At 35.7% G+C, this 17312-nt stretch overlaps 3 protein-coding genes across 4 annotated transcripts; all 3 read right to left on the reverse strand.

Moving 5' to 3' along the window:
- Positions 1 to 5246: 5246 nt before the first annotated feature.
- bpgm (bisphosphoglycerate mutase) lies at positions 5247 to 9370 on the reverse strand. The gene is made up of 3 exons (XM_004069910.4): positions 9256 to 9370; positions 8330 to 8937; positions 5247 to 7149 (listed from the first exon to the last, which is right to left on the reverse strand). Exons 2-3 carry the CDS (start codon positions 8928 to 8930, stop codon positions 6974 to 6976), a joined length of 777 nt encoding a protein of 258 aa, XP_004069958.1. The 5' UTR covers positions 8931 to 8937; positions 9256 to 9370; the 3' UTR covers positions 5247 to 6973.
- An 893-nt stretch (positions 9371 to 10263) lies between these two features.
- LOC101161235 (troponin I, cardiac muscle) lies at positions 10264 to 13326 on the reverse strand. The gene is made up of 8 exons (XM_004069523.3): positions 13287 to 13326; positions 12783 to 12824; positions 12650 to 12653; positions 12492 to 12536; positions 12237 to 12368; positions 11925 to 12014; positions 11647 to 11820; positions 10264 to 11144 (listed from the first exon to the last, which is right to left on the reverse strand). The coding sequence occupies exons 2-8, from the start codon at positions 12791 to 12793 to the stop codon at positions 11058 to 11060; spliced, it is 543 nt and encodes a 180-aa protein (XP_004069571.1). The 5' UTR covers positions 12794 to 12824; positions 13287 to 13326; the 3' UTR covers positions 10264 to 11057.
- A 352-nt stretch (positions 13327 to 13678) lies between these two features.
- LOC101172654 (troponin I, slow skeletal muscle) lies at positions 13679 to 17312 on the reverse strand. 2 transcript variants are annotated; one of them, XM_004069911.4, is made up of 8 exons: positions 17180 to 17312; positions 16537 to 16567; positions 16406 to 16409; positions 16270 to 16311; positions 15948 to 16079; positions 15777 to 15866; positions 14570 to 14743; positions 13679 to 14468 (listed from the first exon to the last, which is right to left on the reverse strand). In XM_004069911.4, the coding sequence occupies exons 2-8, from the start codon at positions 16545 to 16547 to the stop codon at positions 14379 to 14381; spliced, it is 543 nt and encodes a 180-aa protein (XP_004069959.1). In that variant the 5' UTR covers positions 16548 to 16567; positions 17180 to 17312; the 3' UTR covers positions 13679 to 14378. The 2 variants fall into 2 exon arrangements, with proteins under 2 accessions (XP_004069959.1, XP_020559543.1); XM_020703884.2 differs by having other exon boundaries at positions 16537 to 16605; positions 17180 to 17279.

Raw genomic sequence — 17312 nt, forward strand, 5'->3', positions numbered from 1 at the left:
AAACAGAGACAGTGTTTACGCTCAAAATGCTTTGTTTAGACTGGAAAAAATACTTCAGAGTAAGCTAGTTTACATACTTTGTAATAAAGGCAGACCTATGGAAACAGATACAGGTGTTAACCTGAGAAGTCTCTGTATCAGCTTGCTTATCAATCATCTATCAAGAAAATGTTTTTGATACTAAAAAGAAAATGTTGTGAGGAATTGTCATAATGCAGTCAGAATTGGTGTAAAACCCCTTCCAGACCCTCATGCTTTTATTTTGTGGGATTATACAACAGATCGTTGAAGTGCAGACTGAGCTTTCGGACAGAATGTAATCTGTACGACTAATTTGTCTCATCCAAAGACAATCTCACTTTTTACAGAACCTTGGCGGTTCTCTGTGCAACCAGGCAGCATGGAGACTAACAGGATTAAATCAAGAACTAAAAACAACAGTTCTGGTTTCCTGTTGAGGTGAAGTATTTGGAGATACGCTGCCAAAAATTGAAAGGCAAGAAATTGATCACATCCATCTGTCCAATGTAAACATGGGATTCTGGTTTATAGGACAAATATCTGAGTGCACTGGTTTCAGAGTCAGTGTTCTGTGCTGACAGCCAGTGATTAATGAGAACTCTCAGTTGCGTCTGTATCTTTAAGTTTTTGTACTCTAGACAGATTCAACTTGATCATTTAGGACATACTGCCTCTCTAGCCATAGATAAACTGAACCTGGTTCATTCTAACTCTTTTAGAAATTGTATCCACCTATTTTGATTGGACCAAGGTTTCAAACCTGTTATAACACACGCACACACACACACACACACACACACACAAAAGTGGCAAAAGTCAAGAAAATAAACTGTTGGTTTTCTTCCAAACCATCCAGAGAAGGTTTCGAGTAAATAGAAGATGAGAATAAACCAACCCAGACTTGAGTCCAAACTACGTTGGAAAACAGATTGTGAAAGATTGCGGCTGCTGGGTCTGAGGGCTGACCACAATGACAGACGCTTAGGGAAGGGTCTCAAGTGTGAAAACTTGGATCCCAATAAATCTAAAAATGATTGTTGTCTTTGTTTTACGGCCTGCTAATAGATGTACAATAACGTTAAAAAAAAGATGAATCTGAGATTTATTTCTATGAACAATCTTAAACAGAGCAGCAGGAAGGTTCTGTAAGTTTCTTTAGGACTTGAACCCCAAATGATAATTGATGGCTTGTCCTTATTGAGAATGAAATAAGTTGTTTTTAGAGTTTTAAATGTGATTTTATTGTTTCAATATTTAATATCATTAGGACACATAATAAAAAATTTCTGAAGAGCTTTAGCATAATAAAAAAGAAACAAACAAATAAATAGACCACATGGACAAAGTTACGGAGAACTGACATGTTTGGGGGTTGTCGATGGCTGTGGGGTTTGGGCATTGCACTGCAGGAGCTATGGCTTAACAACTCTGGGAAGAAGCTGTTCCTCAGTCTGATTGTTTTACACCTGATGCTCCTGAACCTTCTTCTTGATAGTAATCAGATAAAAAGTGCATGGGTGGGAGCGACCTTTTGCTATTCGCTGATCCTTTTCCTGGATTACTGTGGTCGACATCCCACTATTGCCTGTGCCGTTCTCACTACACGGGACTGGTCCCTCCTGTCCTGGATTGTGGAGTTTCGGTACCACACTACCATACTGACACACAAGACCCTCTCAGTTGTGGCTCTGTAAAAGTTTGCAAGAAAACAGTGCATGTGCAGAAATGGCCCAAAAACAGACTTCTTAGAAATAAGTATAAATCTCTTACCTCATTGGCAGATTTACTTTAAATAATCAAAATAAACATCAATGTGGTAAGAAAAATGGTTTTGCCAGGAATTCTAATTTTAAAAAAGTCTCTACGACGTGTTTTCTCAAACTAAGATTATTTTGCTATTGAAATCCTTTTTTTTTGTATTACTATTAAAATACTTTCTTGACAAGGCTATTTTTCTTGCAAGACAGAAAAAAAGAAATTTTTTCCTTGAAACAAGGGTCTCTTTACCTTATGAAGATTCTGTTTTTGCAGCACATTTTTAGTTCCACTTTCCAGTCCTTTGCACAAGTCCCACGTTGTGTGAGACACGTTGCTACTTTATCATTACAACTGCTAATACTTCATAAATCAACTTTACTTACTGTACTGGGATTTGTTTAACATTTTATTACATCTACAATAAATCTGTAACCCTTTGTATCAGCCTTTGTTGGATTTAGGATTTTAAACAAAAGATTAACCTTCGTTAACTAGCTTGGGGTATTGCTTACCTCTGTCAACCTTTCCTTGCTTTGAAAGCTTTAAGCTCTCAATTTCTATTCCCACTATTTATTTTACCAAACAAATCTAATCCTCTCTTGTAAATTATTTGTAACTGAAGGGTTAACCGACCTGAATTAGTGCGAAATGTAAACATACACAAATATGGAGTATACACTCTTTCAGCTCCCTGCAATCCACATTAAAGGATGGAGAAAGTCCTTCAACACACTTATAAACATGTGCCAGAAAGGCGTTTGCAATCAGTCACAAAGTCGCAGCTGCTTAGTCCACATGACCAAACATGGATATGTGAAAAAAGTCCATGACAAGGCCTGGAATTCCACACAGTTTACAAGCAACAACATGACACATTGTGAGCTTTTTCTGTTGCTCGTTCAAATGTTTGAGTGCGGTTCGTTTGAAAAACACTCAGCCCTCTCCTCCTATGTTGCTATGGCGCAGTTGTTCTTCAAAAAAAGAATAAAATAAATAAAAGATATGAAATTTCTCCTTACATACTCACTTTTGGTAGCATATTATGACCTAACTAAAGTAAACTGCGGGTACATCATCATATGTAGGTACCTAAAGAGAAATAAAAGTGCAACTCTGAGCTCTCCCTGTTTTGAAATCTTTCAGATGGTGTACTTGCCCTCCTTTTAAGGAAATGCAGAGGCTCTGTCTGTTTGTATCCCAGCTTGGCAAAGTGCAACGCTACAAAGAGCTGAGTTTACTCTAGAAAATACCTGCTCCTCTGCAAAGCTGTTACCCTCAAATAACTGTTCCATTGTCAACTCCATCATTCATTTCTTAACACAAAAAAACATGGCAGCTCTTTGCAGCTAATACAATATTAGAGAAAAGAATACAATGTTTATTTAAAGCAGAGCCTACACGGGAACTAGTTGTCCTTAGTGGACTAAATTGAAATGAATGGATGTTTGAGTTTGGAGTCACACACATCAACCTCCCCTGTAAATTGTCCTCTGGAGACTGATTTCATGCACCATCACCTCATCCAAAGGACCTCCTCTTTTGTCAAATCACTCTTTCTTTGATCTGTTCCATCCCCTTTAGCTAAATGAATCCAGTTTCAAATTACAATTTGGCAAATGAATTCCTAATTAATTTCTATGACAGAAATACACATTTCTTTTTCAAGAAAAACAATTTCTTTTCATAATCTCATAGTCAGTTTTCTGTTCAAATAAAGCTAACCGTCATGTATGCATTTAAAATGCAAGTCTGGAAGGAGCAGGACGCAAAATGCCTCTCCACTGCTCTTTACTCGTTCATACACAGATGTTTGCTTTTTCCCACACTGACTGCTGCAGTAACCAAGAGCAAAGAGGGAGGACGCTTTGAGAATCCAAACACAGTCCCCAACCAGACGGGTGAGCATCTCAAACAGCAAAGCCTTGTTTGATTGCAGACTTTATCCTTAATACCATCTAAGGAGTAGGAGGCTGACTTGGCGCATGTGTGTCCACAGACATCAGTCTGCTTATTGCACAAGTTACACATACTACGATCAAATTACACCTTTGATTTCTGTTTTAGACAAAGGAGATTGAACCACCAAAGGAAAATGTCTGAGCTTTTTTTTGTTTTGTTTTTTAAACTTGGTCACTTCCTTTCTACAACATTTTTTGGGATGAAAATTAAACTCCTTAAATTATAGAGATTTTCCTTCCAAACATCACTTCAAATTGCTGAATTGAATGGAATGCTCTGCGTTTATGATCCCTTGGAAGAATTGCACCACAATTTTTTTCTGTTTTTAACTAATGAAGCTCCTTTTAAGTAACTAAGGTTCCTTTTTTTTGTAAATATATTTTTTTAAGAGTTTTAAGAGCAAAAAGTCCCTTAAGAATTAAAAAATAAAATCCCCTCACAGGGCATCTTGTAATTATCCATTGCAGATCTTTTTTTTCCCAGCATTCCACAGTAAAATGTATTTATTTAATAAAATGTATTATTATTATTTAAAATGACACACTTCATTTAGATTTTGGAAGATTATCTGAAAGACATGCATTTTAACACCTTAGCGACAAAGTTATAACAATGAGACCCATTTCTGCAAATACAAATCTTTAAAAAAATCTTCGAAATTATCTGTTTCTGTTTGATTCCAAGTTTCACTCAAGCATCCATTAAAGCTAATTACACTTTCCTCATATTGACATTTCATTATGCTGAAATAAGAAAAATCATGAATTAAGAATCTCTGGAGATTAAAAAAAAAAAACTTAGATATTTATATTGAAACTCTATGAGCAACATTCTTCACTATTCTTGCGTTCTACATTATATAAAGTCCACAGCATCGCGACAATGAAACTTACCAGGGTTGCAGATAAAGTGACTGTTCCCACTGTAAGTCAAAGAATAAAAAGGGAACCAAAGGTTTATAAGCACCACAGACACAGCTCCGCCTGCTCCAGCTGCTTTTGACTTTATCTGGAAAGCGGAGGAGTTGGATTTTCATTTTAAGAATATATGGACATCCCAAAGCGTTTCAATGTGTAATGGATTCAGTTTATGATCGCAATCTAATGTTCAGATTATCTTTCTTATATTTGGATCAATGCAGTCAGTTTCTGAGGGATTAATAAAGTTGTGTCGAACATTGAATGAGAGGACTCTGATCATCAAGATGAATTTATGTGTTTACAAAAACAACCAGCTGTTGATTGTAGTCCAATTAAAATGTTGTTGAGCCCAATGGTCTGGCCCAAACACAGAAATGGTTTAAACACTGAGCCAGTCCTCTGGAGCCGTCTGTGGTAACCAAGCGGTTTCCTTGTTCCCAGTGTTCTCAGTGACCAAACTGCAGGAATTTTTCACTCAAACCAAATCATTGTTGGATTTGTTCTCACTGGGAAGCCGCGAATGTCTCCTTCTGGCAAAATCATAAATAACCCAATAAATCACAACTTTAAAATAACAGACACACCAGGAATGCTTAGCAACTTCCAGAAAGTTCTGTTTATTTCATCAAACAAAACCAAACTGATGACAAAAAAAAAAGACGTAATACTAATATCAGTGTTCCCCACCCACAAACCTGGTATGAATGTTCTTATAGGAGCTAGCAAACGAATGGTCAATTTGACTAAAACAACATTTAGATGGAAGTGTGACGAGATAGTGGCACAGCTTTTTACTAAAACACTTAAAAAAAGATCAAACATACACTTCAGCAATAACACTTCCCATATTTATCTATTCTTTGTCAAAAGTAAAAATAAATATTATGATGTTATGTTGGCAGTTTGTAACATATTCAACCTTGTTATTAAACCAAAAAAATCTAAATCCCAACTCCTTTAGTTTATTACAGTAAAGTGAGTCCAACGTTTAACTTAACATTTTTACAAAACTACATTGACCAAAATAGATGAACTAAAGACTTCTCTTTGAATTCTCAAGTAATACCCATCATGTATGCATAACATGAATATAGTTATACCAATGCACTTTAACCCAGTGTTTCAGTAATGTCTGCACCATAGCGAGCATACTTTAAACATACAGAACAGAAACAGAAATTCAGATACAGACGTATTTCAGAAGCTTTGTTCATCTGCAGCATTTCTGTGCCTCACAGCTTATTCATTTTTTAACCAATTTCCTTTGTCAGAAAAAAATTCTCTCAATCTTTAAATGTTAGTACCGGAACAAAGTAATAGTATTTTGTTTCATAAATTACCAGATTTTGTCTGCCTCAGAAGTTTGCTTGAGAGAACTTGCAATCTATTTCACATACATCTAGATTGGCAAATCTCATTGACAGGTTGGGATATCTAGTCTGTTTATTAACCATATTTAATTTGTTTGTTAAATGAAGTTAATAGGGATGGGTTTTACTATAAATGTGCACAAAGAGGTTTGGAGAGCTGGTTCCTGATTGTGGTAATAAAGGCAGATAGAGCGAATCCTGAGTGAAACCCAGAAGGAGGTAGTGTAAGTTCTGATGCTCACAAAGACAAATATCTGTTCAGCTTTTTATGAGTTTAGTTCTTAAATGGAAAAAACAAACAAACTTTGAGCTGACTTAGCTATTCGGATCCCCATGATGAGCGAGAACCAACATTGAGAAAACAGATTCCTCCTGCTGTTTTTGAAGCAGCCAAACAATCAGTGGTAGACAGACAGCGGATGTGTTTTTGCCAAATGAACATTCTCTCAGCACAAACTAACCTGTTTAAAGTTTAGGGCAGACATTTAACATCAATGTAACCGACTAAAAAAGATGGTTCTGAAACAATTTTCCTCGGATTTTAGCATCTCACGCTAATTAACTTGAAATGAGTTAGTTGAGGTGGGAAATCCATAAATAAATAAATAAATAATCCCCTAACGGCTCACTAAAAGGAAGAAGTAGGAACTCTCACAAATAAGACAGAGTTCATCCGTGTATACAAACAGAACACAGTGCAAAAACATCTACAGTTTCCATGTTTTCCTAACAGGATGCGTACTGTTTGTACTCCAATCCGGTCAACTCACAGATATACAGCGGCTTAAAATTTGAGACCCACATCGATTAGCTTATTCCTTCCAATTAAATCCTGTTATTATTGCCTACTGTTACTTTATCATTCGTTCAAGTTTTGTGTATTTTTTTTACAGGTCAGGCTAAACGGTCCTCAGCGTTTTTAGGCAATGAGTAACATTTATGTGTTCAGTTTGACGGTTTGGCTTTTCCCTGGTCCTCCACCTTTTTAATGGCTGCCTGGATCTCCGCCTGGTCTCCCAACAGCAGGCGGGGTGTCAAAGGTCGGAGGTTCTCATCCAGCTCCAGCAGCACTGGTACCCCTGTGGGTAAGGTCACTTTGGCGATGTCCTCATTTGATATACCTGCGGGAAGAAGTTTTAAGATGAAACGAACACATTACTTTATTGCAAAATTAAAATATTATGGTTGATTGCAAACAAGTGTTACAGATAAATCCACACCTATATAGAGCTTTTCAGCGATGGTTTACTTTTTATAGTACTGTAATAACATCAAAGTCTCACAATTAGACTGTATTTACAGCTACACAGTCCCAATATAAGGTCAGTGGGGGCTTAATGTAAAAGGAATGGATAAAATTATGGTCTTCTATAAGAGGAAAGGCTATTTGAGAAGTGCTTGATACAGTGTGCATTATCTCCATTTTCTGTTCTGTTTACACACAATAGAAATGCCACAGTTCAAAATAACACAAGTTACGTTGTTTTTAACCCAACTCCGAGGTCAAAAAGGGACTAACTTTCTGCTAGGTTATTTTAACTCAGGACAAAAAAAAAAAAAACTCAGACAAAACTATAAATTGGGTTTAAATGACACCACTATAACCCAAAAAACTGCCCCAAAAAGTGAGCCAAAAACTACATCCCAACATGATTAGGTTGAAGAAATGACTAAAGTATTTTAAGAGTGCAGAAAAAAAGAAACTACAGAAACCCCTCCATTTTTAATTTTAATCTTGCCAGCATAAACCAAAGATTTTAAATTAAAAGTCATCAAACCCTCTTAGCTTCAGGATTTTTTTTTCTTTTACCAAATGTTGAAATCAAAATGTGCATTCACTATTTTTTTTCTGTTCAACTCAAACAGATTTCTAAACTATAATAGACCTGATAGAAACAGGCAGCTGTGTTGCTTTTCATTCACATTCTAATCACATCAATAGCACTACAAGTCTAACTTGAAAAGCAACAATAAAGGCAGCAAAACTCCATTTGTGTTCATAGCAGTGGTTCATATATTGTGCGTTTGCTGAGCAGGTCATAGCACTAAGTGCATCCAGTGCGTATGTGATAAAAGGTCAGCATGGCTACAATTAAACGTAACACGACCTCTCTGACATTTTGGCAAAAGTTCAACCTTCCATTTGAGGAACTAAAATATGTCTTCCTCATTTAATGACTGGTGACTTAAAGGCAAAAGGCTGCAGACGTTTAGAGCAAGAAAAAAAAAAATCACCCAAAAAACAGACAGAAGCATAAAGGTGTAGTGTTTCTGAAAGCTGGAAGAAGTTCAAAAACACACCTTCCAGATGTTTCAGCAGCGCCCGGCAGCTGTTTCCATGAGCAGATATGAGTACAGTCTTGCCTTTCCTTATCTCTGGGGCTATAGTGCCGTTCCAATATGGCAAAAGCCTGCCCAACACATCTTTTAGGCTCTCAGATTTGGGAAGTTTGTCGTTTGGAACATCACAGGTGGAGTATCGGCGGTCGCTGTAGATCTCCAGGAAGTAAGGGTGGGATTCATCAATGGGAGGTGGAGTGAGATCATAGCTCCTTCTCCACAACTTGACCTTTTCTTCTCCATGTTTCTGAGCCATCTCGGCCCGGTTGAGTCCTATGAGGGCTCCGTAGTGGCGTTCATTGAGTCTCCAAGATTTGACTACAGGAACCCACTCCTGCCCCATAGCCTCAAGCACCAGCCATGCCGTATGGATGGAGCGGCTGAGTAAAGAGGTGAACACCATGTCAAACTGGTAGCCTTGCTCCTTCAAGAGCCTGCCACAGTCCCGGGCCTCCTTCACCCCATCTTCACTCAGCTTCTGGTCCACCCAGCTGCAGAACCGGTTCTCTTTGTTCCAGGCCCCCTCTCCATGCCTCAACAGAAGGAGTGAGAACTTGGACATCCGAGATCTAGTAGAAACATGGACGTACTCATCATTTATTATGTTGGGAAAAACATGTTTACAATAAAGATGTAATATTTTACCTTCAAATGGTTAATCATTGTAACAAAACTTTAATTATTGTAGTAAAAGAGAACTTGTTCATACAAAAAATAAAAAACAACATACAGTCAGTACTGTTTGCTTAGCTAAAGCTGAATGGATGGGCAACCGACACAAATGACCTAAACAATCATGTAAAGAAGACACTTGTGCAAAAGCTGGCGTCAAAACATTAAACCAATAAATCTACATGTTTTATGACAATAAAACAACGCGGTCTTACCTAATAAGAGGGTTTTCGTGGGATAAAACCCCGATTCTCTTTAATATTGACGGTTCTTGCAGGCCACAACAACCAACCCATCAGGTTCCTGATTGGCGTCACGATTAACCAATCACAACGCTGGATTTTGCGTCAAGGCGTCGCCTCACTAAATTTCATGCCCATATTAGGAGGAAGAGAGTCAGAGCAAAGAGGAAGTAGCTCCTCTTTTTTCCCCACAACTTTATTGCACAAAATGGAAGTAAAACACAATTTTTCAAAATAAAACTAAATATGCCAGGGGAGCATAACGTGCATTTTACACAAAAACATTCAAGATTCTACAACTTTCATAGATACATATACCTGTAGCTTTCTGATTAAGGCTTTTAGAGATAGTACAGAGATGCATTTCAATGTGTTTGAGTTTGATCATATGGGGGAAAAAATAGAAGATGATGAGAATTTGCATTAACGAATATAAAATTTGCCAAATATAAAAATAAGATTTATTGTGAGTTTTTTATTTGAGTCAACGTTTGTACTATGAAAGCCAAAATGTATATGTTCAAATTCCAGAGTGAAATTGGGGGGAAAATGTTTTTTGATAAATTGTAAACACTTCTTAGGAAGGAGCTTGTTCTGTTTCTCACCAGGACAGAATACATAAGAGTTGAAGAGCTAACTGGGTTTTGTTGTTCTTTTTTTTTTTTTGTTGTTGCCAGTAAGTGTCTGGAATTAAAGTCCAGCAAATTAGACATGTTTTACAGCTACAGTGACATTATTAGACAATAAAATAATCAACATTATCAGTCGTGTATTTTGAATTGTCTTTGTGAAAAAGGAGACCGAACCACCTTTTTTTTTAGTAAAATTACCTAAAAAATCTAATTGTTTATGCTAGTAGAGGAGACAAGCTCTGAATACCACAATAGAGAGCAAAACTTTCTAAAACCATAAAAAAAAATTGGTAGAAAAAAATAAAAAGAATTTCTCCTGTATCCACAAATCACACAACTGAACTAAAAGCAATCAATGAGACAAATGTTTTATTTATTTATACAGAAGCTCAAATTCTTGTTATGAAATATAATTACTTTCACATTAAAGTTCGGCATGCACAACCAAAGCTAGCCTAAGCATTAATTTACTATACCACCCATTTTAAAGCAAAACGGTCTGTAACATTTAAGAAACTTTGGGCAAAATGCATGCCCACAGGAATTCCCTTTAGATTTCTTTTATTACAAGAGGTTGATCTGACAATAAGACACCAAGTGAAACAGTCAAGTGATATACTGTTCAATCATACCTCGGAAGGTACACAATAAAACCCAATGCAATCCAATAAAAGTCTTTTTATATATTCTATTTTGAAAGTGTCACATTCAGTCTTTTTTTTCTATTTTAAATTTAAGCTGCCTTAAAGAAAATAATTGTAGCTTGTTTTTTTGTCACTTGTTTAGTAAGTGGATATATTACAGCTTCCTCTTATTCCAAAAACAGGAAAGACAAACCACAAGTAAACATTTATTAATTGTAGAGTTGTCATATTGGATTGCATGAAATCACACAAATTGCGCCTCTTTCATTTGCTACTGAATGTGTAAAGGACACTGTAAGACCAAATGAATCAAAGTGCATTTACATTAAATACACATTTTTAAAACTGAAAATAGTTTCACAGCAGAAATATAAACAGAGATAGGTCATTGGTGACAATTGCACAAACATTTACAATAGTACAGCACTAATTCAATATAATTTCAACTTTCACCTGTTTCAAATCAGCAAACACCTTCACAAAAAGGACTACTTCAAGCCTACTGCCCAGCATTAAAGAGCTTCTTCCTGCCCTCCATCCCAGACATGGCATCCACGTTCTTACGCCAGTCAGTCACTTCTTCCTTCTGAAAAGAGTCAGTGTGGAAAACAGGAACCAGTTTATTCTGACCAAATATAGACGAGGAAGTAATTCTGCCCACAGTTGTTTCTTTTGTCCAAGTAGAAATACTACTATATTGCTATAGTAGTACCATAGTACTGTACTATATTTATTGTTTTAAATAAACTGTTCAGAATAGTTGTGGATCATTGGGAGAGCAGTCTAAAGGTTAAAGGTTCGGTTCCTGCCTTGCCATGTGTTTGGTCAAGACACTGAATCCTGTAGGCCTATTGCTCCTGGTGGTCTGGTTAGCGCCTTGCATGACAGCTCTACCAACATCAGTGTGTGAATGTGTGTATAAATGAATGAATGGTACTGCAACTGTAAAGCCCTTCATGTCTTAATGAAGGTACGAAAGGGTTACAGAAGTATATGAAATTTTACATTTTTAAAAGTTTGTGTAATTCCTAATTGGGTAAAGTAAAAATGAAATAAACGTTATTAAACTTTATGCCTCCTTCTCTTACCTTCTCCTCCTCTTTCTTCACAGTCTTGAGGTGAGACTTGAAGTCCACAGACTCCTTGACCCTCGATCCCAGCAGAGCTCCCAGCATGGCGTCTGCAGACACCCTCACCCTCTTCAGTGCAGGTCTCTTCATCTTACCTTTCATCTCGAAAACTTTTTGGGACAGATCTTGTATCTTTTTTCAAGTGCAATAAACAAATGCATTTTTTTATCTTTGTTGATTCTGGATGCATATACCGTCAAATATGCTTTATTTTACATAAAAAAGGAAATACTTACCTCTCTGTCATTTATTGTTACTTTAGCAGCAAGATCATAGCGCTCCTCATCAACCTTATCAATTTTCCTGTGCAGGTCTTTGCAAAAATTCTGCAGGCAGAAAGACATTGTCTCACATCTGTTTCTTTACCATTTACCACCATTTTTAATGGTGGTTTTACTCACTTTTCATAAACCTTTCTGTTTCATAGTGTAGGACCTTTTGTCCCAGTCTTTTGCAGCCAATAGAACACACCTTTCTGACACTTTTGTAATGCTCTTACACAACTTTTTTAAAGGAGAGGGTTTAAAATACTGTAATTCCTGTGATACCTGTAAATCCTGCAAAGACAGTCCTGACAGCTGAAGGGCTGGCACTTTCTCAGCGAGAGTCCTCTCTTTTTCACTTGCTTTGGCCTGTGTTTCACTTTCCAGCATAGTCATGGCTTTCTTAAGCAGTTTTGTCTGGCATAAATAAAACAACAAGATCACACAGCAGATGCATTGTTGGTAAATCTATACTAACAAAGAAGAAGAAATCTATTTGGCAAAGATTTTGCGTAATTGAGATAAACTAGCATGAAATACCTTCAAGAACAATCGACGCGATGCAGATATTTTGGGCTTGGGTTTCTGAAAAGCATGTGAATGTGTCCAGGTCTTACCATTTTTTCACATACGGTAATAAGAAAAGTTGTCTCTCTTGTTTTAAGTGCAACCCATTATAGAAAACTAGCAATACTTACCGGCCTGTGTATTGGGATGAAGATGGATACAATGTGATGAGAAAAGAAAGATGCAATTATTACAGCACCTAAGTGTTAAATACTTGAGCGAAAAATAATAAGTTATATTAGGATGAATGTAGCAAGTACTTACGCTTGAGACATGGTGGCAACTCTGTGTTCTTCCTTGTTGTACCTAACGGGGCAAAAAATAAATTAGAAATGTCATTCTATTTATGTAGTAGAGATGCAACAAAATACAACTAATTTAATATGTGCAAAACAAAAAAGTAGTCCAAAAACCATTTTTTTGGGAAAAGAATCAATAAGAATTGTATAAGAAACAATGAGAAAATCTTAAGACTCCTCTTGTTTATTCTTTCCGACCAAAACTTTTGAGTTTGCAGAATGTTGCGAAAAACCAAAATGTCACTTAATAAAGCACAATAATTTATTTAAATTTAAACATTACAGAGAAAAAAACTATTCTAACCCTAAAATGTGAAGTTCAAACACATTAAACCGTATTTTCATCACTTTTATATTAAAGAATCAGCCAGAATTAAAAAAAAAAAGTTTTTAAAAAAGTCGCTAAAGATGCCATTGAGTGTGAACCAGCAAAATTTCTTTACATTTTTGTAAAAAGCACTCTCCCTACCTTGAACTGCAATTGACAACGACACAGAGACCTCTTTGTCTGAGTTAAGAAGGGATGAAGGAGGGGAGATATATAGATCCCAGGGCTCATGTGAGTGGCTCACCAAAATAGACCCTCTGTCTTCACCATTCTTGCCCTACGTCTGTTATATCCCTCTCGTACAGGGTGTCAAAGTTCTTGCTGGCAACTGTTCATCTATGATGCTTTCTCAGAGACTCCTTCTCAGTGCTGAGGAGGGAAAAAAGTCGCCCTTTTTTACTGCATCAATTTATGTCTAAGATAAATCCAAAATTTGTAATGGAGACAAACAACAGCAAAGGATGAAAATTGCTTCAAACACTGACATATGTAACCTCTTGCAACAACAAAAAAATAAAAAAGGAAATTTACTGTTTTATTTCCTTTAAATGTCTTTATTAGTCACAACAATTTTGACATCAGAGTTTGTCAACCAGGTAACAGTCCAGTAAGTCTTTACACAAGAAGAGAGAACCTTGAAGGCTTCAGGAAAGACAAATGATGAAGAATCGTGCTGCCATCTTAAGGCTACAATGGAGAACTGCTCCTTTTTCAAACAGAACACCTCTGAAAACACAAAAGTTTATGTCAAGGTAGCACTCTGACAAGCTGTAATGTATTAACCCTGGTGCATCCCTTTCAGGGTCATGAGGGCTGCCAGAGCCTAACCTGGCTAGTGTTGGGCAAAGGTGGGGTACACACTGGACAGATCATCAGACTGTTGTAGGGCCCAGCTGGGACTTTAACCAGGGCTTTCTTCCTGTGAGCTCTAACCATTGTGCCATGTGCTATGATAAAAATGTATTTATTTCTTTGCATTTTCAAGAACCTTTGCTCTTACCAAAAAATCCTTTAGTAATTTAAAAATAAAGAGGAATTCGCAAAAATAAGATGATTTGTTAAAGCGTTTCAATTTACGGCTTTGATAGTCTATTGAAAATGAAAAATTCTAAATCTCCTGTCACACTATAAACTTTAAACTTTTTTTCATTTCGTTAAGTTATTATTGTACTGTGTGTGTTATGGAAATTATGTTTTATTGCATCAAATCTGATCAGAAATATGCATTTTCCTTCAGTTGCCAGAAGCATCAAATAGTTTCTTTCTGCCCTCCATGCCAGACATGGCTTCCACATTCTTGCGCCAGTCAGTGACCTCCTCTTTCTGTTGGAAGAAATAAAAAATGTTGGATACAAAATCATAACCAAACTTAAACGGTGCTTTATTTCAGGGGTTGTCAGATTCTAAACGTTTGACTGGTTTACCTTTTCTTCTTCCTTTTTGACTGTCTTCAGGTTAGCCTTGAAGTCGAAGGACTCTTTGTGTTTGGAGCCCAGCAGAACGCTCAGCATCGCCTCAGCTGAGATCTTCACTCTCTTCAGGTTGGGCTTCTTGAATTTGGTCTGAATCTCAGTGATCTTCAGTCTCAGGTTTTCAATCTGTCCAAGAAATCACATAATGAAATTCTTTCTGATCCTAAGAGATATGTTCTTACTTTTTCCATCATCAGATTAATTTACAATCAGTTTTTTTTACCTAACTGGGTAAGTTTTACACACAAATAATATATATACAAATTAGATAATCTAGATGAACAAGTAAAACTTTGACAACATTTACTCATTACATTTTTTAAGAGAATTTCTTTAACTGTCTGATATTTCATTTGGATAAATGTTTTATTTTAAATGAATAAAAATGTAACATAGCCAAATAATTGTTTTCAAAATCAAATAAAAGGTGGAGAACCCCTGCTTCTGCTGATACCACACTAGTTGGAAATAAATGTGTATTAAAATTTTCAGAAAACTTTGTCAAATTGTGGGAAAATAAACCTTCAGGCAACTTTTTGTTTTTGCAAAAGTTTAATTTTATAAATTTCAAAATCATAATAAGTAGCATTTGTTTTTATTTATTTATTTTTTATTGTTATGTCTGTAGATTTTCAGAATTAAAATGCTACCTGCACATTTTAATGACGTTTCTTGCGGCTGTAAAAAGTAATACAAAAATTTTGACATGAGGTAAACAAGCCAAAGCAGAAAGGGTGATAATAATAGCAATAATAATAGAAATAAATGATTCCAACATCAATAAAAATATGCTCGTTATACTTTTATTTTTAAAGTTTCACACGGTTTTTCAGAAAAAAAAGTATAAATACTTGGAAACCTTGACTGACTAATTTACTGATATTTAGCAAGAGGTATCGAATTCTTATCCCTGTATTTGTATTGTTAAGTATTTCAGATGCGGCAAAGTATTTACATATTTTTTGTTATTCACATTGTTAAATTGTCATTAAAAGCACAATTTCTCATTATAACTTTGGTGTTACATCATGCAACCTCTCGAAAACAGTATTTTTTTAAGCTAATTTTATTAGGGCTTTCTTTGGTATGATCTTTGTTGAGACATGCCATCCTCTTACTGAACTATATTTTTCTAACAAGTTATTTTTAAACTGCTTACTTCATTCTCATTTTTGGTGACTTTCAGACCAATGTCATAGCGCTCCTCATCTAAAATGTCGATTTTTTGGTGCAGTTCTTTGCAAAGGTTCTGCAAAAGACAAAACAAGCTCTTTGAACGTTTTTTTTTTTTTTCCTTAAACAACATATTCATAACATTATAAAAAAATACCTGGAGTTGTTGTAAAGACAGGCCAGACAGGTTAAGGGGAGGAAGTCTCTCTCTGAGTGTAAGTTCTCTTTCCCTCATTTTTTGTTCTTTCTCATCCTGGAGCATCTGAGTAGCAACTGCCAAAAGTCTGATCTAAAGAACAGAAAAGAGAACGTAAAAGAGAGTTTTTTAATCATTCTATTTGGGTTTTCAGCACAACTGCAAATTTTTATTTTGTAGACAAAATTTTTACAATCTTGTTAGCTCACAAGTCAAATAATCAATTTTAGAATAATTAAAATTGTGCATAAAACAATTTCAATAGTTGAAACGAAAGTCTTACTTTTAACCCCAGTCGTCGAGATGAGGATATTTTTGATTTTCTCTGCAATCCACACACAAAAACCACTTGAAAGTTCTTGCACATTCATTTATTATATATAGTCTAATTAATATGACAATATATACCAGATACTTACAGTTCTATTGAGTCAACAGGGTCAAGAAAAGAAATAAGCATTTCATGAGAAAATCAAGAGGTTGCAAGTTATTACAGTTTATTAATACTTGTTATTTTTAATTAGAAAGATCCAAAGGACATGATACGTACGCGTCAGTCATGTTTTCCTTCAGGTTTTGCACTAGTGGAAAATAAAAGAACTTGAAATGTTTCAAGTATCTAGAGGAAATGAAATTTACAATAACGGATTTTGCACATGAGTTCAATAGATTTGTAACTTTTAAAAGCTGACCTGCTGAGCTGCAAGATAATGCCTTGACAAGTTTAATTGAGAAGTCACTCAATTGATAAATCAAACATGCAAAAAAAATATTGGTTTTCTTCTTCCATTTTTGTTTCTTTTAAAAATTACAAATATGAACAAATTTGTAGATTTAACATAGTTTAATATCTGCATAGCTCTTGTGAAGTTTTAAAAAGCTGCAACAGTGCATGTGCTAAAATAATTAAGAGGTTCTGCATTGGTGACAAGAAGATAAATGACCAGATAATCCAATGCCATGATTGACGTCAGCATTCATCCAACTGCTATTGCTAAACAGTCTAAGTACTTTACTAAAACAAAAAAGAGAAGTCACAACATGAGAATGTGCTAGAACAATTTAAATACAAAATAACTTAAATTTAAAATTAAAATTATGGTTAATAATTTAAAAAATTTAAAATTTTAAATTTTAAATTTCAGTTAACAAAAACTACCATAGAAATAATTAGAAATATCAGAAAGCTTTACCCAAAGCAGCTGAAGCCTCACAGACTCTAGAGATGCAGCTGAGAACTGAAAACAAATGTGTGTGAGGGAGATGAAGTCAGCTTTCTCAAAGACATGGAAAGTCATCAATTCAATTTATAGTGCCCCCCCTGAA

This window comes from Oryzias latipes, chromosome 6 (genome assembly GCF_002234675.1).
Source record: "Oryzias latipes chromosome 6, ASM223467v1".
NCBI lineage: Eukaryota > Metazoa > Chordata > Actinopteri > Beloniformes > Adrianichthyidae > Oryzias > Oryzias latipes.

What these genes read in the sequence shown, in the direction of transcription:
- bpgm (XM_004069910.4), bottom strand. Translation starts at nt 8,930, where the DNA reads ATGTCCAAGTTCTCACTCCTTCTGTTGAGGCATGGAGAGGGGGCCTGG. An exon ending in GCTGCTGAAACATCTGGAAG is followed by an intron (nt 7,150 to 8,329) that starts GTGTGTTTTTGA and finishes TTCTTCCCGCAG; the next exon opens with GTATATCAAATGAGGACATC.
- LOC101161235 (XM_004069523.3), bottom strand. An exon ending in TAACAATAAATGACAGAGAG is followed by an intron (nt 11,821 to 11,924) that starts GTAAGTATTTCC and finishes ACTTGAAAAAAG; the next exon opens with ATACAAGATCTGTCCCAAAA. An exon ending in TGAAGAAAGAGGAGGAGAAG is followed by an intron (nt 11,145 to 11,646) that starts GTAAGAGAAGGA and finishes GACTCTTTTCAG; the next exon opens with AAGGAAGAAGTGACTGACTG.
- LOC101172654 (XM_004069911.4), bottom strand. An exon ending in TGTCTTTACAACAACTCCAG is followed by an intron (nt 15,867 to 15,947) that starts GTATTTTTTTAT and finishes TGTCTTTTGCAG; the next exon opens with AACCTTTGCAAAGAACTGCA. An exon ending in TCACCAAAAATGAGAATGAA is followed by an intron (nt 14,744 to 15,776) that starts GTAAGCAGTTTA and finishes TTTCTTGGACAG; the next exon opens with ATTGAAAACCTGAGACTGAA.